The following is a 20099-nucleotide window of genomic DNA, read 5'->3' as shown; positions in this document are numbered from 1 at the left end:
AATCAAGTTATTCAAAGGAACATCATACATACAAAATTTAGAATCTAGTTTCAGAAATGCCTCCTTTTTAAATTATTTAATTACATTAAGATTATTATTAAGGAACAAGTTGGATATAGTTAAATAGAATGATAAACTATTAAAATAAGGCTAAAATATAAATTTTGTGTTTAGTCTTTACCAATGCAGTAAGAAGTTTTTTACTCACTTATTACAATTTATTTCTCCTGATGAAGAGCTTCAATAAAAGCATCAAGTTTTTCTTGAATTTCTCTAACTTTCTCTGCGGACATAAAAAGAGATAATAAATTAGTTAAAAACAAATTTATTTTTCAAAGGCATCACAAATCATAGAAGATAAATGGTTTGGGATACTTTAACGACTTGGGAAAAGGAGGGAAAATTACCTTAGCACCACACGCCATCTTACAGCCAAATAAAGTTCGAACAGATTATGTAATAGCAGGAGCTTCTAAATTTTTGGAAGGGGAGGAGCGTGGGGGTTTGTGACAGATCCCTTTGAGGATTTAATACAAGCTGTGGATCCTTACACAGAAAAATGCAAGTATAGATAAATATACCATTACGTATAGAATTTTAAGGAGTTGTCAGATTCTCTGGAGTCTAACCAAGGACTCACAGTTAGCATTATCTGGAACAGAGGAAAATATAAAATAATGAAACCATTTTTTAAAATTAGAAGAGAATACAGGTGAGTATATAACTGGCCTTCAACTGGGAAATTACTTTCTAAGTATGAAGTAATGGGAGAGTTACAAAGATCAACCAATATGACATTAAAATGTACCCTTTGTATGTCAAAATGTCCTAAAATTGAAAGGCAAAAGAAATTGTAGGAAATATTTTCAACAAACAAGAAAAAGGAAATAACACTTTAAAAAATAAAAATGTACTTTTCTTGCTGTGAATGAGGAAAGTTTAAAAACACCAGAGCCACTGATGACAGATCTACATTATTTTATTTGATTTTAGGTTTTCATGTTTATAGATGTTCAAATAAAATCTATAATTTCTCTCTGAAATATAAAAATTTCCTTCAAAATGTAAACTATTCACAGGACACGCCAATCTCCTAATATTAAAAACAGAAGTCGTGGGGGCTTCCCTGGTGGCGCAGTGGTTGAGAATCTGCCTGCTAATGCAGAGGACGCGGGTTCGAGCCCTGGTCTGGGAGGATCCCACATGCCACGGAGCAACTAGACCCGTGAGCCACAACTACTGAGCCTGCGCGTCTGGAGCCTGTGCTCCGCAACAAGAGAGGCCGCGATAGTGAGAGGCCCGCGCACCGCGATGAAGAGTGGCCCCAGCTTGCCGCAATTAGAGAAAGCCCTTGCACAGAAACGAAGACCCAACACAGCCATAAATAAATAAACAAAATTAAAAATAAAATTAAATTAAAGTGAACTAAAATTAAATAAATTAAAAAAAAAAAAAAAACAGAAGTCGTGATTTATTCTACTTCACTAACCTAATCATGCAGCTCCCATTTTAAAATACAGGTTATAGTAGCATGGTAACAAATATTTTTGTCCTGTTAACACAATTTAACATGTTGGTGAGAATTATCAATTAAAGTGAAATGACTGGTTCAAAGCTGACCTAGAGGCAAAACTGCAAAGCATTCTACTTTACATCTTAGAGAAAAAAACATGTAAGAGGTATTAATAGTCAACATTTATATTTTTCCCCCCAGAACTTCATGCATACTTTATTTGTTGGCAGTCACTGAATGGCTGCATAGTGCAAAGCCGGAATAAGACAATATTCTATCTAAACTATCATGATGTTTATATTCTTTTTTTTTCAGATTTTTAAAAAAATTGAAGTATAGTTGATTTACAACATTTGTATCTTCTAAAAGATACAAACTGTATCATTTAAAAATAAATAATCTGCAATTGAAGATATAAGTATCCCTTTTTAACAGTGAGACAGCATTTGTGATGAGTAGCCAATAAAAAGAACTATCCTTTTTGTAAATTCTTATTAGCATTGCAGGAACTCAACATAGCCTACCAGGGTTGCATATAAAGAACGTAATGTCTTCATCTTCTTTTTCCAGTAATTCAGCACTTCTAATTCTTGGTATTAGACCGAGACTAACACACACCAAAAAAAGCCAGGGGAGGGGGATCCCCTATTGTTTTAATCATTATTTACTGAGAAAATATGATTTTAGTTATCACAAAGGCAGGAGTAACTCCTTATATATAAAAAATTAAACTCTTGGAAGTTTAGTTTGTACTTTTTGGTAGTCTGTTTTTTTTTGTTTTTAAACTAGCAGTCAAACCAGTAAACATACTTCCTTTCTCAAAATAAGGCCACATTTCTTATTTTAAAAATTATTTCATGTAGTTGCTTAGAAACAGTTCACCTATTTTCTTCATTGAACATTTAGAGAGTTCCAGATACTATAGGTCATCAGTTGAAGAATTTTTAAAGGGGGTTGGGAAACAGGTGGAAAAAAGTTTTCTAAACTGTCTCACAGAATTTTGGAAACGGATGGGGTCTTTAAAAAATCATCTAGCTTAAATAGCACAAAACAGGGAAATCTAAAACAAGTTTTCAGAGCCTTAGCAGCTCTCTAACATTAGAGACTGAGAACTATTTCTACTTGGGAAAATTATACTGTATGAAGAAAGGAAATCATTCTATCTGCTCCATGATCAGAGTACAATCAGGCAGCTGAACGGCCAGCTCTAGCCATCCTTTTGCCCTGTCAATGACCTCTATGTTCAGCTGGACAGACTATCTGTGAGTGGGTGATACAGTAGCATCACTCACAAGACACTGTTCAGAGCAAGATCTATTTGTATTGAAAGAAGCCAAGAGCGACTCTGATGCATGTGCCTAATTGTGGAATCTGAATCAAATTCAAATTCTTCTAAAATTAGAGATAAGTGATGTTTTTCGTAAATGAAAGTTAAAAAAAAAACTAATTAATTTAAATATGAAAAACACAGAATAAAAAATTACAAAATTTCCCTTTAAAAAGCTTTTTTACAAAATATTTTACAATCGGAATATCAGGACACTGTACTGAAACCTCAAGAATGACACAAAAAACATTAGTAAGTTACTAGGAAGTAATGCAGGGAGAGGAGAGAAGAGGATGGAGGTAAATGTTAAAAGAAAAAAGAATAGTTGTGATAAATGTATCCTTTTAATACTAAATTGAAAAACTCATTTCTTCATTCATTCCTTCACTTATACAATGTACTTAATGGAGTGACACGGGGACACACAGTATACCCTGCCTTTGAGAAGAATTCCTTGCTTACTTTCTACCTCTGTCTAAGTCTGTAAGTGTCTACTATGTTTTGCGTGATGTCAGATCCCACATTTCATTTGGTCCTCATACAACCCAGCAGGTTTCACTGCCAAAGATGAGGACATTAAGCCTGGAGAGTTAGCCTTGTCCACACTCCTCCAATTAAGAAACACATACTAGATCTGCTACCATATGCAGACTCTAAATGGTAACAAAACAAATGCTATTATTTCAAGTGTATTTGTTGAAAAGTTTTACCTTTTATGTAAGATAAGACATTTTGATAAAAATTAGGGAGTGAGATAATTACTGAGCACCTCCTAAGTAGTTCTGTGCCTAGAAATGTCTAAAAAATATATAATATGTTACCATACTCGGATGAATATTATTACCTCTTGAGGAGACTAGATCTATACACACTTGGAGAGACCCTTGGAGAACAATATAAGAGTAGGAAACTGGCCCAAAAAAGTTTAGCATCTTCAGTGTCTACAACAATGCCTGACTCGCTATATATGCTCAATAAATATTTGATAAATGAAGTTCCCAAAAGTATGGCATGGAAAATGAGGGCTGTAGGTTATCAAGAAGCGAAAAAAAGCACTTAACATGCTTCCTGGATGTTATGCCAGGATCACAAGAGCTAGAGCAAGTCTGAGAACAGGAGGCAGGGTATACACTGACAGTGAAGAACAAGGAAAGCTGGTGGGTCACCTGAACCACATAAAGCACCACAGAACAGAGAATACTCAGGTCTTAGAACACAATAGCATTTTGCGGGGGCGGGGGGCGGGGAATGGGGGGTGGGGTGGGGGACAACTTAATTATTGCACCTTAAGAAGGCTAAAATATGCTGACTACACAAGCACACACAAGCATTTCATGCTTTGCAAGGAAGCTATATTACAAATAATATAGCAGCATTATTTTCCATATTTGAATTCATTCATTTTAAATTCTGATGTAAGGTTCCAGCACTGTCTTGTATACCAACTATGCCTCCTGGCTGCACAGAAAACTGAGTTATGTGTAAAAATCAAGTTGGAATGTTAGCAACTAACACTTAACACTTTCGGATCCTTCCAAATTAATGTCTCACTATTACAGTGTTTTCAAATCCCCAAATATTATGGTATTTAATTTTTTCACCATTAGAACTTACTTTCCCACAGAAAAGTGTGTATATATTAGCATGGCTAATTATAGAGCAAACTCCTTTTTCTATTAAATATTTGCAATAAATATTTATATAGCTAGAGAATTCCTATAAATTTGTGATTTACTTGATAAACTCAACCAACTCAGGAAGGGATTAACAAACTGCTATTTCTGTTACACTGAAATAGCCAATTCCACATGTAGTGAATACTGAGTCTACTTTCCATTTGTCCAATGTTTACTTAAAAGATGAACAATTTCAAACATCAATTCATTGTGCTTCTTGATTGAGTCATGAATATTCCCATAATCCCCAACTCATAAACTGTCAGTCTCAGTGAATGAAGTCCCTTCTCTTTTTTCTTTTCTTCAGATGACTTGACACTCATTCATGTTTTGGGTCTCTTTATCTCCACATGAAATGATACTGCTACTCTCATTTTCTTTTTGAGACTTCTGATACTTGCTCTAAAAGTCTCAAATATAGACTAATCTGTAATTAGGATTTGAATACACTGTGAATACCAAAAGGCCAGACCCGGGAGAAGGTTCACTTCAGTGGTTAATAACAGTTTAGAACAGGAACAAAGAATCACACACAAAACACTACCACATGAACTGAAATAAACCTTTTACAGCTTTTGATGTTTTTAGAGAAAGCATAAAGAAACGAGCTGCAAACTTACTAATGCAGTGTATTTTAAACAAACCACACATCCAAAGATCCAAATGTACCTTAACAGAACTGTTTTATAACATACTGCATACACATTTTGTACCAAGCTTGAGGACACCTTGTAGGTGAGATTTTGCTATAAAAAGCGGTTCACTAAAAGACTGAAAATTAAAGGAACACTTCTTATTGTGTTATATATGTTGTTCCTAAACAGGCTTGCTTTTCATTAGACAATTACACTGTAAGTGCTCTTTAGAAATTCAGTATTTAAAGGAATCATCTAGGGAAACCAGAAAACCAACAAAAAAAAAAGTGAATAATAGACCAAATTCAAGAGTCTTAAAACTACAGCCGAAATCTTAGACTTAGCACAAGAAAAGATGTACACCTCTTACAGCTGAAAGGAAGAGCCAAAGAGATACAGAGTGAAAGATGTATAGCTAAATCTCTAACACTTATCTTCTGAATCTTGGCTCTGTAGTTTTTTTTCCCTACAAATAGGTATGATTATTTTTAAACAGACTCATTAATGAAGACAAACAGTATACTTCTGCTTGTTACAGAAGAAGGAGGCATCGTTTCCTATGTCCTGGAAAGCTGTTTGAGACTTGGACAGTAATTGTAAAGCTGGGTGGGGTCCCAGACTTCCAGGAGTCTGTGAGGTGGAAATAGAGTTCTCTGGGTTATTTCCATTGTTTCAAAAGTTCAAATGGAAATCTTTGTTTGGGTTAGAATTACATCTACTCTTGTAACAATTAGTTATTTAGGCTGATTAAAGATATAATTGCAATCCTATGTTTCAAATTAGAACTATATGCATTGTAGACAAATCTTATAAAACATGGACTTCACAAGAGTACACAATAATGAAAGGAGTGTTTGATGAAAAAAAAAATGTTAGGAATCCCTGGTCTAATGCCCCTAACAATCAATGGAGTAGTTATTTAATAGGATTTTTATCAAGATGAAAACTTAATGTATTAACAGGTATACGATAACGTGATCAGGGGAACTAAGTTTCTAGTCCTGGTTTTGCCTTTAATCTTACGACTGCAGACAAATCATGGTCCTAGTTTCTTTCTCTCTAAAATGAAGGAATCAGTCTAAAAAAAGCCCATATTACTTTAAAACTTAGGACTAAAATGTACTATTCTAACTGATCATGTTTTAATTGTACCTTTTAAAACTTGTAAATGGTCTTTTCTTTGTTCTTTAGTATCTTTTTATTTGATGTTAAGCTCCTAGTAAAAAATGCAACCACAAATGATAATATTATTCTCATAGGGTTGCAGAATTCATTTTAGAAAGATCAGTTTTATACTGTTTTTTTTCCCCCCCAGGAATCAATGTGGGACTGCTTGTATGAATTACCTACTTAACAAAAAAGTCTGTCATTTAAAATCACTCAGCAAGTGCTACAGCACTTGCTATGTAATAGATGCCCATGAATATTCATTCATTGCTCATTCATTTATTTATTGGTGAGTGATCTGACTTAACCAATACTTAATGCAAACATTAAAGATGATTATTTTAAAATTTTGCTATTTCAGACCCCAAAACAGTATGATTTAGAAAGAAAGCTGCCATAAGAAAGTCTGTGAAGTAAATTATAATTTATGTCTGCTGAATGTATAAACAGCTCAAAGCGACTTGTGAATAAATTCAGCCTAAATTTTAAAAACAACTTTAACTGAGCATTTCTACCAGGCTCCTTTTTGGTTAATAGAATCAAAACCTCTTAAAAAATACTTTCTTGAATTTTGAAGCCTATTCTCCAAAAGACTTCAGTATGGATGAACACAGAGTAGCTTTATACCCAGGCCTTTATATTGGTTAGGCCCTTACACTTTCATAAATAGATGGCAACCCTAATTTCATCTCAGCTATTAATTCTTATGGACCTGCCCTTCACCAATAGAGTCACACCATTCCAGGTGCTTGTCAGTGTCAATCAGTGTAAAATCTTGAACTTTCTCTGCTACCTGATACTTATTAAAAGGCTCAGTTGCAAGAAGAAATCACATTTATGGAAAATTGTATGGAGGACATATAATTCATCTATTTCTCTAGATGCTATATATTTCATCTTTAGATAAGCCAAACCAAATAGCTATTTATTTAGATGGCATCATTCTGATTTTGTCCAGAATTGCTTGTTACTGGCCTACACTGAGGAACATTACAATAAAGAGCCCCATGAAATTCATGATTATGTGCAGTCATTTGATTCAGTATATCATATAACTCAGTGTTCCTCTTATGAGGACTAGTGACTTTTCTCTCAGGTGTGTGTACCAGATATACCTATGCTTCAGCTAAGCAACTGCTGTGCTGTTGTCTGAGAGCTATCATAAATCATGTAATCAACTCTGCTTTCCATTTTGCATCAGCTACTGAAACCAACACCCCCTGAAACTAAGTTCCCCTGCAGGGCTTATGATTAACCTCTCTACCCGAAACTTTATTCCTTTTCTTGTCCCGTCCCTGTCCCCCTGAAGATTGAGAAGTAGCAAAGAAAAGAGGGGACTGAAACCGAGCAGGACCTCGCGGAGCATTCCCCAGGTACAAGGCCCTCCATGTCCCCTGCTTCTTGTTTGACCTTCCCTGAGTTCCAAAGAGCAGAGTAAAGCAGTTAATGATTAGAACAGAGTCACAGGACTCCTAGTTCCTCCTGAAGGGACGTAGATGACAATCTGACGCATATCTTCGAGTTGTTCTGTGGAAACTAAGACCCCCCCACCCAGTGGAGGAAGGTGACTACATGCTGTCGGCAAGCAAGTAGACCCCAGACTGCTTGGAACTGGAAAGTGGATGACTGAGATTACCTAAACATCACCCTGTTACCTCACCACCAACCAATCAGAAGAATGTCCACGAGCTGATCAGGCACCCTGTGAACCTCACACTTAACGGTTGCCTTTAAAAACCGTTCCTGAAAGCCAGCACGGAGTTCAGGTCTTTTGAGCACGAGCTGCCTGCTCTTGCTTGGGGTCCTACAATAAATGCTGTACTTTCCTTCACCACAGCCCAGTGTCAGTTGATTGGCTTTGCTGTGCATAGGGCGAGTGGACCAGCGTTCAGTTCGGTAACACTACTAGGAAGCTCAGGGCCAGATATGCAGCTTGCTTATAGCAAAGTATGCAGAACCCTTGAGCACCAATCTTAGCCCAAATTTCACATTATTTCACTTGCCTGGATTTTCTCTTCCCTTCCACCCAATTTTTCCACTCAAGTATTTTTACTTTTTGCACAGGGTAGATCTTTATAAGCTGCCTCAAACTGTTTGGGGAATAAGGCAGGGAGTTAATAAACTAACAAGCTAGTTTGTAGAAGATATACCACTAGGTAGCTGATTCATATAACATACTATAATATTCTAAAAATAATCTTTTTATACTGGTAATACTTTTTAAATCAGTAATTTAAGAATACTTTGGGAGGACAATATTTGTCACATTTAACCTTCTATGAATAATCCTTACATGAGAGAAAAAAATAAAGTATTTTTACTTCTGCTCAATTCTCAGAAAACTCAATGATATAAAAATCTATATTTCAAGTCATTATTTTCAGCAACAGAAAAAAATCATACATTTTTATGGGATTCATGATCGTCTTTTTAAATGTGAATGATAGATTCTACCATAAGATTATAATTGTCTCCTGTGAATTATTTTATTCTGTATCCAGTACATAAAATATTCCATATTCATTACATCTATCAACTCATACTGTGATGAAAAAATATTTAAGTTATTTTATGTGGTAACTCATTAATGATACATTTTTTTTCTCAAAAAAGTTTAAATAAATACGCTATTTCAAAATGAATACATTTCTTTTTCTCCCCATAAAAAAACCTAAATATCACTACAATTTAAAAACTATGATATAGGTAATTAACTGGGAAAGCTAAAAAAGCGTTAGCGTAATGACCAGTAAAATATTCAGTCCCAAACAATTGAGGTTTTAAAATAACTCATCATTTTTTTCTTTTCTATTTTCCTCTTCTTAAAAGCATATTTTACCCTGAATTTTGTTAGGAGGGAAGTTGAAACATTTTAAGAGAAGGAAAACCACCCAGGCAGCCCTTAAAGAGACAGGACATCATTTATCACCTGAAAAGACAGATTTATAAGAAGAGGGCCCTTTCTGTTCCTTTAAGACTGCAAAACAGATGGGAAGTGAATGGACAGTCAATGGGACAAGAAAACACATGGGAGGTGCCGCTGTATGTATGTTCCCAGCATAAGAAAGAGGTCAAGATTGTAACTGCATGACTGGGTCCTAGAAAGGGTCTTTCTTCAAGCTGTTACAAAGACAAACGCTGTTCCTCATCCTGCTGTCAAACTGTTATAAATATTGGTTTGTCAAAAGACCTTCAGTGCTGAAATTTTAAAAAGGAGGTGTAACAGATGAATGAATCATGAGAATGATTCTTAAACAGTCAGCTCATTAATGTAATTTTAAAAGTAAAAGAAAATAATACAAGAAGGGAGAATGTAATTCTGATTTATGAGCCAAACTGAAAGTATATAGAAAAAAGTATGGAATTAAAACTTGCAGACTTTAATAAAGTTATGAATTAAGTGAGATGAAAAACAAAAATGGAATACAATTATATCTCTTAAATAAGATGCTACATAAGGACAAAGTATTATTAATCTTATCACAAGGAGAACTGATAGGCATTTGTGTTGTTTTAGGCTGATTTCATAAGTTTTCAGCTATTTCTCACTATAACCCTATAAATTGGTATCATTACTGATATTGGTTCCATAAGGCAGAATAAGGCTCAAAGACATAAATGCAACTTCAGAATTAATTTCATGCATTCAGTAATTTAGAGAATCACCTTTAAATTATAAGTCACAATTTCTTTTTTTCTACAGAAAAGGAATAAAATTGAAATAGCAATAAGAATGCATAGATGGATAAGCCTGGGTTATCTTTTTTGAAGAATGAAACCATTACACATTTCTTTAGGAGACAAACTCATTGTTCGCGAGTTAATGATTAGTTGAACTAGGAGAGTAGGCTCTAAAAATAACACACTGAAAATAATATAAAAAAGGAAGCCAAACTATATGAACTTGGTTATCTACAGTCACCACTAGCACAAACCCAGACTAAAAATGAACAGAATCCCAAAACAAATCTAAAAAGATACTATCTCTGACACATGTTGTTAGCCCCAACTTTGCCATAAATATTTATGTAACTGGCTAAATCATTTCCCTCAGTGAACATCAATTTCCCCATCTGAACAATGGGGACAATAACTTACAAGCCTTATACGCCTTTAGAAGACAAACATAACACACTGTGTAAAGAGCAAAGCTCTATACAAACTTAAAGCACATATATAGAGTTCCAAACAGGATTTAATTTGGATTCCAAAGTACCAAATGATGCAGTTACATGAGAATACTTTCTATTCCTAATGCCTGCCTGGCTCATTGCTTTCCTGATTGTCAGCAATCTCAGTAGAAGTGAGAATAAAAGATTACAAAGTTAAGAAGAGAGTGGATGGTTTAAAGTAGAGGCAGCAGCCAAACATTCAGAAGTTTTCCTGTAGACTTCCCAGGTGGCGCAGTGGTTAAGAATCCACCTGCCAATGAAGGGGACACGGGTTCGATCCCTGGTCCAGGAAGATCCCACATGCCACGGAGCAACTAAGCCCATGCGCCACAACTACTGAGACTGCGCTCTAGAGCCTGCGAGCCATAACTACTGAGCCCGCGTGCCACAACTACTGAGCCCGCATGCCACAACTATTGAAGCCCACACGCCTAGAGCCTGTGCTCCGCAACAAGAGAAGCCACTGCAGTGAGAAGCCCGCGCACTGCAACGAAGAGTAGCATCCACTCGCGGCAACTAGAGAAAAGCCTGTGCGCAGCAACAAAGACCCAACGCAGCCAAAAATAAATAAATAAATAAATAAATTTATTAAGGAAAAAAAAGTGTTCCTGTGTAAAAGAAAATCATGATCAAACGTAGCTAGAGTGCACAGAAGAATCAATCTAGTAGTTTTAAGATGGGAATGATTTCAGCATCTTTGAAGAAAGAGAGACATAATGAAGGTACAAGTACATATAGGAAGTGCCAGGGTCCTGAATACAGGTGGAGATTAATTTTAAAAGCAGAGTGATTCTTAGTACATGTTTTGTTACTATATAGCCTCTGGAATCCCTGACCTATTTAAAGCAATGGGTACCATAGGTTTTATTTTTACTAATGCTGCTTATTCCTCTCAGGGAATCTTTTTGAAATAAGTTTGTATGAAGAAAAGGAAGAGAAATTGAGCCTACTCTGATAGATGAGAAACCAGAAATAGGAGCAATGACAACAAATTGAAGATTTGGGGTATAAGAGAAAGCCAACCCAAGATTTCTTCATGAAAAATGTGTTCCAGAAGTGTAACAGAAATTATGTCCCTAAGATCACATTAAAATTTTGTTAGAATACAATGTTACAGTGGTTATCTCTCGGCAGTGGCAATAGTTAAAAAAATTCTGCCATCTGTATCTTCTAACTTTATACAATGCATATGCACTAGTTTTGAGATAAAAAAGATTAAAACAAAAACACCTAAAATTCTGGTAGTTGTACTGGGTGAAGACAGGTACACATGACACAGAATATGAAGTGGTACCAATAAAAGGAGAGACTAAAAAAGACCTGAATTCCTTGGCCCAGAAAAAAGATCTAACTCAAAACACTAAAACTAAGGAACAGACTGAAAAAGTTCTTCTAAGAGAAATTAAAATGGACTAATTCCATACATAGTAGGTAACGACGAAGCAGAGAAAATCTATTATCTTTAATGGGCTGTACAAGCGTGAAAACTTCACCAGTTCAAGAAAGATTTCAATTCATTCGCAGGTGACAGATCCAGGAAGGGCAGTTACTAGAAATAGGAAGAATTCAAAGTGAAACTCCAACCACAAAGGATGATACGATGACAGCCAATTACTATGTGGCCCCATGAAATGTCTCTTGGTATCACAATTACCAAGAGGTTATTTGGGAAGATATCAGTCACTTTTAAAATTGATCATATCATGAATCAGCTTAATCATTTCTATGAATGTGATAATTAAGAATATGAAATTTCTAAGGTAATTTTGAATTATGCTCATTTGGAAACAGTTGAGAAATGTATAAAATGGTAAAGAAATTAAAATTTCTTTTGTCCTCAACCCCTCCTGCAACTATCCTGAGAACCCTCTTTCACAGAGGTTACCAGTTCAGTGTGCATCAATTTGTCCTTCAAGACAGTTCTCTCTTTTTTAAAAAATTTATTCATATCTTGTTTAATTTTATTTTTTAATATACTGTTCCACAGATCAATGGATTGTTTTGCAATTCGATTTAGTTTTCAATAACTAGATTCCATTTTTTTCCATCTTAGAATGGAGAGAATACATAATTAAAAAATAAAACAAATCAAAGTTTAATCCAAAACGTAGATATTATTTCATCCTAAAGTCTCACTGAGGGAGTGGTAAGCATTAATAACATGGGGAAAAACAGCCTCATTTCTAGCTTTAAAAATGTACGCTGTCTTTTTTATACCTAATCATATACACACAAGCACATAATACATAACACATAAATAGAAACCACTTTAAAATGATCAACAAAAAAATTCAATCCATAAATTACTGAAGAGCCCTTTCCTATCTTTATTCTCACTTTTAATCAGTTAAAATGTGAGTTTAAAGCAAAAAAGAATATACTTGCTAGTAAAGCACTGAATACCAATAGCCTGTAAATATCCTTTTAATCTTGTACCAATTTATCAATATCCATCAATGTTGTCTTTAAAAGACAGACTTAGGGCATGAAAAATGTGCTTGATTGTAAAAGCCCCATTTTGAGTCTGAATTTTCTCATCAATAACCTGGAAAGCACACATTTCGGACTCATCGTGTGGAATTGTGCATGTAAATAACTGCTTCTCTAACACACAGGACTCTCCCTGAGGATTACTTTATTCTTTGTGTCAACTCACTCGCTCTCCCTTTTTTGGACTACAACACAAAGGCAGAGTCTACTTCATCTCTGCAGACTCAAGGTAAAAATAATCCTTCACTCTCTTCCTTAGCTGCTTTGTCAATTTCACCTTACTAGGAAAAATATTTCACAAAGGCAGAAGTTAAAAATTCAATCACTTTAACCCTGAGAAGATACCTTACAGACCTCAAACACTGATAACATAAAACAGAAAGAAGCTATTTATTCTGTAGCGAAGAAAAGAAACATTCCAATCTTTCCATTTTTCAAATATACTCACTTCTACTAACCATTCCAGAAAGTACATAAATGTCAGATAGAATAAAAATATTCCAATCGACTTAAAAATTCCTAATAAACACACACACAAAAATGAGTGTTTCGGTGAACTGGCTGGACTGGGGATTAGGACATCACTGGTGACCTAGAAAGAAGTAAGAAGTGGTTCTGCTAGGGATGAAAGCTAGTCACAAGATGCTAGCAAAGGAATGTGTGGGTATAGGGGTGAATGCAGCAAACGCGAGCTGCTCTACAAGAGAAATGAGGTGGCCGTTTTCTGGTGAGACAGTGGAAGAAAGCTTTCCTCTCCCTCTTTTTTAAGTTAAGAGAAGGGGGTAATGAAGAGCCTGTATTAAAACATCATGATCCAACATTCAGCAAACACATTCAATATGATATACAAAATATGGTGAATTTATGAAAGAAGCAAATGGCTTTGGCAGAATACATCAATCATAATAGACATGAAACATTTTTCTTCTTAAATTGGTTATTTTGGTTGATCTGCAGTTGTCTATAGTGGGAAGCCTGCCTTCTGCTCAAGTAAACAACACTGGCAGTACCTCAGTGAGGTTTTTAACCACTGAAGGAAGGTAAATAAGCAGGGAGGAGGAGAAACACTAGCTCAGGACCAAGAGATAATAATGATGTATAAGAAGGCACAGTGAGAGACATAAGAAAAAAAGAGACAAAGAGGGAAAGACTGCTTAGAAATGTGCTAGAAGCCAGGAGAGGTGAGAAAGCAGTACTGAGTGCCTATAATTACTGGCCCAAAAACCACAATCACAGTATGTAGGTATAAATGATGCCACAGAGATTATGGTTTTTACAGTTGCCTAGGTACCTGGAATTCTACAACTCAATGCTACCCTCTCCTCCTTTAAATCCCTTTAAAATTCATTTTCTTTGGTTATGTCTACAGAACAAAATGAACATGCTACTATAGATAATAGTTCAAATAACAAATTTTCAATAGTCACATGATTTATCAGACTCTACTAAAAGAAGATATATGTCGATTTCATGCCCATTAATAAAAATAACAGACTGTGCTGCTGTAAACATGAAGAACTCTCCAGAGTACTGGTGCGGGGGCAGAGTGGGTGGTGGCGGCGTGTAGCAACAATCACCTGCGGAGACTTGGCAAAATATGCATGCCGTAGTCCTACCTCTGGAAAAATAGTTTAAACACATGACTTCCTTTTTCTACAGTTTTAAGTTCCAGATTCTGAGTACAATAATCTTTCTAGGATGATTTTCAGTCTCACACTACTTCGCGGCCACGGTTTTCATCCATAAAGGCCCTCAAGGATTCCGCAAGTACGGCAGAAGTTTAGGAATGTGGAGGAGCCAATGAAAATTAAATTCAGGAGTATCTTGCTATTTTTCTTTCCTAAATAAAGAACAACAAAATTATTCTTGCTGAAGCTTCTCCCATCTAGATATTTCCTGACTACTTTTTATCCAAGTTTTAACATGCATGAAGACATTTCTTAACTCTCTTATAAATTAGAAGTATATTTCAGAGATAATGAAGGTACTTCTTAAACTTAAGCAGCTAAGGTGCATTTCTCTTCCGATCTTAGCTTTTAAAATGGTAGTACTGGATCATTCTGCTGCTACTCCCTTTTTATCACCATAATTTAAAAAATTCACTAGTACATTAATTATGAAGAACAAACAAAATTTTCATTATAAAAATAATTTGTTACTACCTGGTAGCTCAGAGAAAAAAGAAATTTCCATCTGTCATCTATATTTCTAAGTTTTTAGCATCAAAACTGAATCTCCTGCACACTAAGATAGAAAGCTTGTATCTTTACTCCATTCTAATTATCAAGAGAAAGCATAGGATGGAGGATAAGAGGATACTGGGAAAGTAAGGAGACACAAAGACAAGCCCCACCAGCATTGTATATTGCCAAGAGAAACAAACTTTAGTTTCAAGAAACAATTGCCGGCTGTCTGGGAGATGCTCAGGCATCAAACAATAAAGAACAGTCAACAGAGGCAAGAGGCCGAGCATGCTGCCGCGACTGCTTCTCTAATCCCCGGACCTCTAGTAAAAAGGCCAGCTGTTGCCACCTCGTGTAGAGAGTCAGCAGAGCAAATTAACCACGGGAGAAAAAAAGCTGCGGATATTGGAAAATTCTAATTTACCAGCCTCTTTAAGCTACACTGTTTTTAACATTGAGGACATCAAACTATTATCATTAAAATAAGCCTGTGTAATGGTAGCCCAAGTAAAAAGGTTTATGACTGTTTTCACATTTCATTAGTAAATGAGATAGATGTAAATATGAAATATTCGGTTTTGACTGAAGCATATCTTCTCTTCATGTAAAGTACAAGAAATATGAAGAAATACACTGAGGCTTATTATAAAACATTTCAACACTCCCGGACAAGCTCGACAAAAAGCCTCAACTTAGAACAACAGCCATTATGCTCAAGTAAAGATTCTGTATCTGTTACAGCTGGATTTTAAGTCTCTAAGTACAAACACACCACACTGAAAAACTGTGTCTGAATTTTGGGCAACTTTGATACTACTTACCTATGGCGGAATTCAACTGAGTGTACTTCAAGACAATTTAACAAGTCACATAAAGAAAATTAACTTCCTTCAGTCTGTTTACTGGCTTCATTTACACTTTTGTGTTCTCTTACCCAGATGTTCTAATGCTATCAAAGTTTTCATATTGTTTGAAAGTTTAAGCTGCAAAGTTTTTGTAGTGTAGGAAGTACATAGGATGATAATGATCATGATGATTATCACGGTCATAACTAACATGTATGTCTTTTTTGACCCTCTCCGTAAAGGACACTGTTAACTATGGGAGCTTCCAAATATAAAAGACCATTTTATATAATTATATTGTCTAACACCTTGGGGTTTTTTTCTCAAATTAGTTCAGCAGAGTAGTTAAAAGACCTGGGCTCAAATCTTCGCTTTACCAGTTACTATCTGTGTGTTTCTTAGGCTGACGTTTCTTTTTCTATAACATGAGAAAAATGACTGTACCTATGAGACTGCATGTTAAACACATAACCTAATATCTGGCACAGGAAATTTATTCAAACATTAATTTATATTCATAAATAGATTCAAGTTTCGATACAAAAATGAAAAGGAATTTATTGTAAAATAAGAAGAGAACAATCTAAATGATTGGTAATACCCCTTTAATTCCTGGGTATCAGCGATTCTTTGATTATGTACACAGGGAATAGTGAACAAGAGTTAAAAAAGAAACCTAAGCTCTAAACCCCATGCAATTGATATCAAGGTCCAAAAACTCACAATAAGCTAGTTAACTGTTGATACGATATTTACAGACAAACAATAAAAGAATCCCATGCTGTTCTGATGAAACTCAGTTTAGCAACATTACTAGCAGTTGTTACCAGTGTCCAGACACTCAGTTTCCAGGCTGGGATGGAGAATGAATTCCAAAAAAAAGTCTGTGAGATGTTAGCACTATTACTTATTTTATATAATGACAATCATAAAATATATCCTATAAATCATAAGCAGATCATTATAGAAAGAAACACTTTAAATTGAGCTGTAACATGCCAATTTTTTCCTCTCCAAAGAAAGCGTTTTAAAATTGCAGTCTGTTTCAGTAAATACACTGGACACATTATTAAGAACTATGCTGGGAATCCAAATAGATTTTATCTAAATTAATGCTGTATTTAAGTATCTATAAAAAATCCTTTGAGATAAAATTCACTATAAAATCAAAAGAATTTCATCAAGGTCATAGCGAACATATTTAAACACCAGACAGTTCTGAGTATGACTGGACAATGCAAAAAAGGAATAAGGTGGAAAGATTAGCTATGTATTTTACTAAACTGTCCATGAGGCAACCCAGTCTTTCAACATCTTCAGAGGTCATGTTTTCAAAAGTCTTATTATCTCTAAATTATTTTCATATGATCCTTGATCCATTATCAGCTATAAAAATAAAATTAAATATTTTTTTACCCTTTTCTCAGACTTAGGGAACAGTTGTAAGAATACTACAAAGAACATTTTTCCTGAATCATTTACTGTCATTATGCCCCACAAACCCAAATATTCTACTGTGTATTAGCTACAAATAAGGATATTTTCCTAAATAATCCCAATCTAACAAAGTTTAAAAATTAACAGTGAAGTATTACTACCACGTAACCCTTAAGATTCCCACCAACTGTCCCATGAATGTCCTTTAGAGCAAAAAGATCTAGTTCAGGATCACGCATTGTATTTTGTTTTCCTGTTCTTTAGTCTCCCTCAACCTGGAACAGTTCCTCAGTCTTTCCTTGTCTCTCATGATCTTGATACATTTTAAAGATTACAAGCCAGTTATTTTGTAGACTGTGCTTTAATTTGGGTTTTTCTGATGTATCCTTATGATTGAATTTAAGTTATACATTGAAGGTAAGAAAATCATAGAAGTGACACTGGGTTCTTCTCACTGCATTCTATAAGGTGGCACACAGTTCTGATTTGACCACTACTGATATTACTGTGACCACTTGATTAAGGTGGTTACTACCAGGCTTCCCCACTGTAAAGTTACTCTTTTTTCCTTTTTAATTTTGCATGGAGATAGTTTGTGTGATTATACAAACACCCCATTCCTCATCACTGATTTTATTCATTTACTTATATAATTATCAATTTATGGACTCCTGTTTTATTCAATGGATTATAATTTATAACTGTCCTTATTTATATTGATGCCCAAACTGTCCTAGTTTTGGCCAACAGGAACCTCTGCACGTTCGCTTCTGTATCTTGTTGACGTGTCCCTATCATCTTTCAACTACTTCCTTACTTTCTACATCCTAAGATGTCCCAGGTTCCTCCTGACCTTCCCCTGCTCCACCTATGGAATCCACTGCATCTCCAGAGTCCTGCTTCCTTGTATGCCTCCTCATCTCATGACCCTCCTAGGACTAGAAGAGGCAAGTTCTTCTTTCATTTCTTTCATCTTCCTAACTCTAGCTTTGTGGCTTCATTTCAATACTGAACACGGTGTATTTTCTCCAGAATATGAGAGAACACTGTACTACTTATGTACTCATCTTAAAGGACAACCAGTTGACGCATCCCCAAAGTAAAGTGGTGAAATGATTTGAAATTGGGCAAGCTTAAAACTGGCAAAATATATGATGCATCAAACTTCTACCAATCTCTACAATAATCTACCCTGTACCATTCTGAAACTGTAGTAAAAACAAACAAAAACTCTGACTCCCTTTCTCTAAATTTCATCAACCGACTTAACATATTCTAACTGAATATGCTATACTAGGAACTTTGATCTGTGTAAGACAGTAGTAACCATTAAACTGTGAAAGTTTACTGGCTGAAAGTATCCATGAACATATTCGCAAGTGTTAGACTGAACATAAACAGTAAAGAAAAGGTACTCTCAAGACTTTTTTTCAACGAATGGACAAAGTCATGGCTCATCTCCTTTAGTGTGACTGATGAGGCTGAGTCACTGGTCAAACACTTGCTTCCAAGGACATTATTTGGTACATTAACACGGCAATAATTATATATATACAAAAGTAGTAAATCATTTCAAGGGAGTCATATGAGTACTTTCTCAGGAAAACATAAGACTTGGCTTGACAGTGCACAAATTTGTGTTAGCAATACACTTTCCTTAAACAATCAAATTTCAAATTGGGAGTAGAAAATGATGGGGTTACACAAGACTATTATAAAACATGAGAAAAGACACATCACTTTCTAATCACTTAAAAATGTATATGCTGGTAAAACACATGGAAGTATTTCACTGTCTGATAACTATGTCTTGAGGGATACAAAAGAAATAGATCTGTATACACTGTGATACTGACACATCTCTTCCTGTAACAGTACTAATCGAGCATGAAATTATGAACCAGAAACTTCCAAATGTTTTTTGAACCAATTCCCCTACCCTGTAAAAAAAACTACCATAGTATCATTCTTACAAAGAAGCTAAGGCTGTGGGAGATACCCTGCCTAAGATAACACAGCTAGTATACGGTAGTTCAGATTTAAGCACAGGCCTTCTATGAGTTAGCACAGACTTAACTACACCACCAAGGCAGCATGAAAAAACTGAAAGAATAGCAACAGAAGATGGAAATAAAAGTTAAAATGAGATATGTTTCAAAAAAAGATTACCTAAAGAAAGAAGGAAAAAAGAGAAAGAAATAGGAAGCTGAGACAGTAGGGAGGAGAGAGGAAGAGAGGACAAGCAGTGGAGAACATGCTGCTCTGGCACACAGCAGAAGACAGGAAAATGCTGCTTGGTTTCGCTTGCATGTTCTAGGGATTGTATTGTAGTGCTAAATATTCAGCTTAGAAACTGTTTTCAAATTTGAAGAACTGCTTTTGGTTGAACATGTGCTATCTTTTGGATATCAGAAAATTCATAGATAGTAAATTTAAGTTTACATTTAAAGAAAAAAATACTGTTTCAGGAAGCTGAAATAAGGGAAACTTGTAACAAGGTAAACTCAAACAGAAGCACTAACCACTAGTATTTTTATTTTTATTTAATAAGATTAACTTCTCACTGATTTCCTTGGGTTCTCAAGTATCTAAGTAAATCTTAATAGGCAATCCAAACATCTTAAAGCTAGGAATTCACTAGCATTCAAAGAAGA

The 20099-nt window shown here is 35.2% G+C and overlaps 1 protein-coding gene across 4 annotated transcripts in view; it reads right to left on the bottom strand.

Annotated features, from left to right (window-relative positions):
- OPA1 (OPA1 mitochondrial dynamin like GTPase) overlaps nucleotides 1-20099 on the bottom strand; it is a 92676-nt gene that overhangs the window by 1980 nt on the left and 70597 nt on the right. For all 4 annotated transcript variants that reach the window (XM_068546453.1, XM_068546455.1, XM_068546454.1 and 1 more), the window contains one exon: nucleotides 209-283. In XM_068546453.1, coding sequence (XP_068402554.1) covers nucleotides 219-283 — 65 coding nt within the window. In that variant the 3' untranslated portion in view covers nucleotides 209-218. The remainder of the gene's footprint in view (nucleotides 1-208; nucleotides 284-20099) is intronic.

Source organism: Eschrichtius robustus, chromosome 6 (assembly GCF_028021215.1).
Source record: "Eschrichtius robustus isolate mEscRob2 chromosome 6, mEscRob2.pri, whole genome shotgun sequence".
Taxonomy (NCBI): Eukaryota; Metazoa; Chordata; class Mammalia; order Artiodactyla; family Eschrichtiidae; genus Eschrichtius; species Eschrichtius robustus.
The sequence above is the reverse complement of the archived record's forward strand: the minus strand, read 5'-3'. Positions and strand labels throughout refer to the sequence as shown.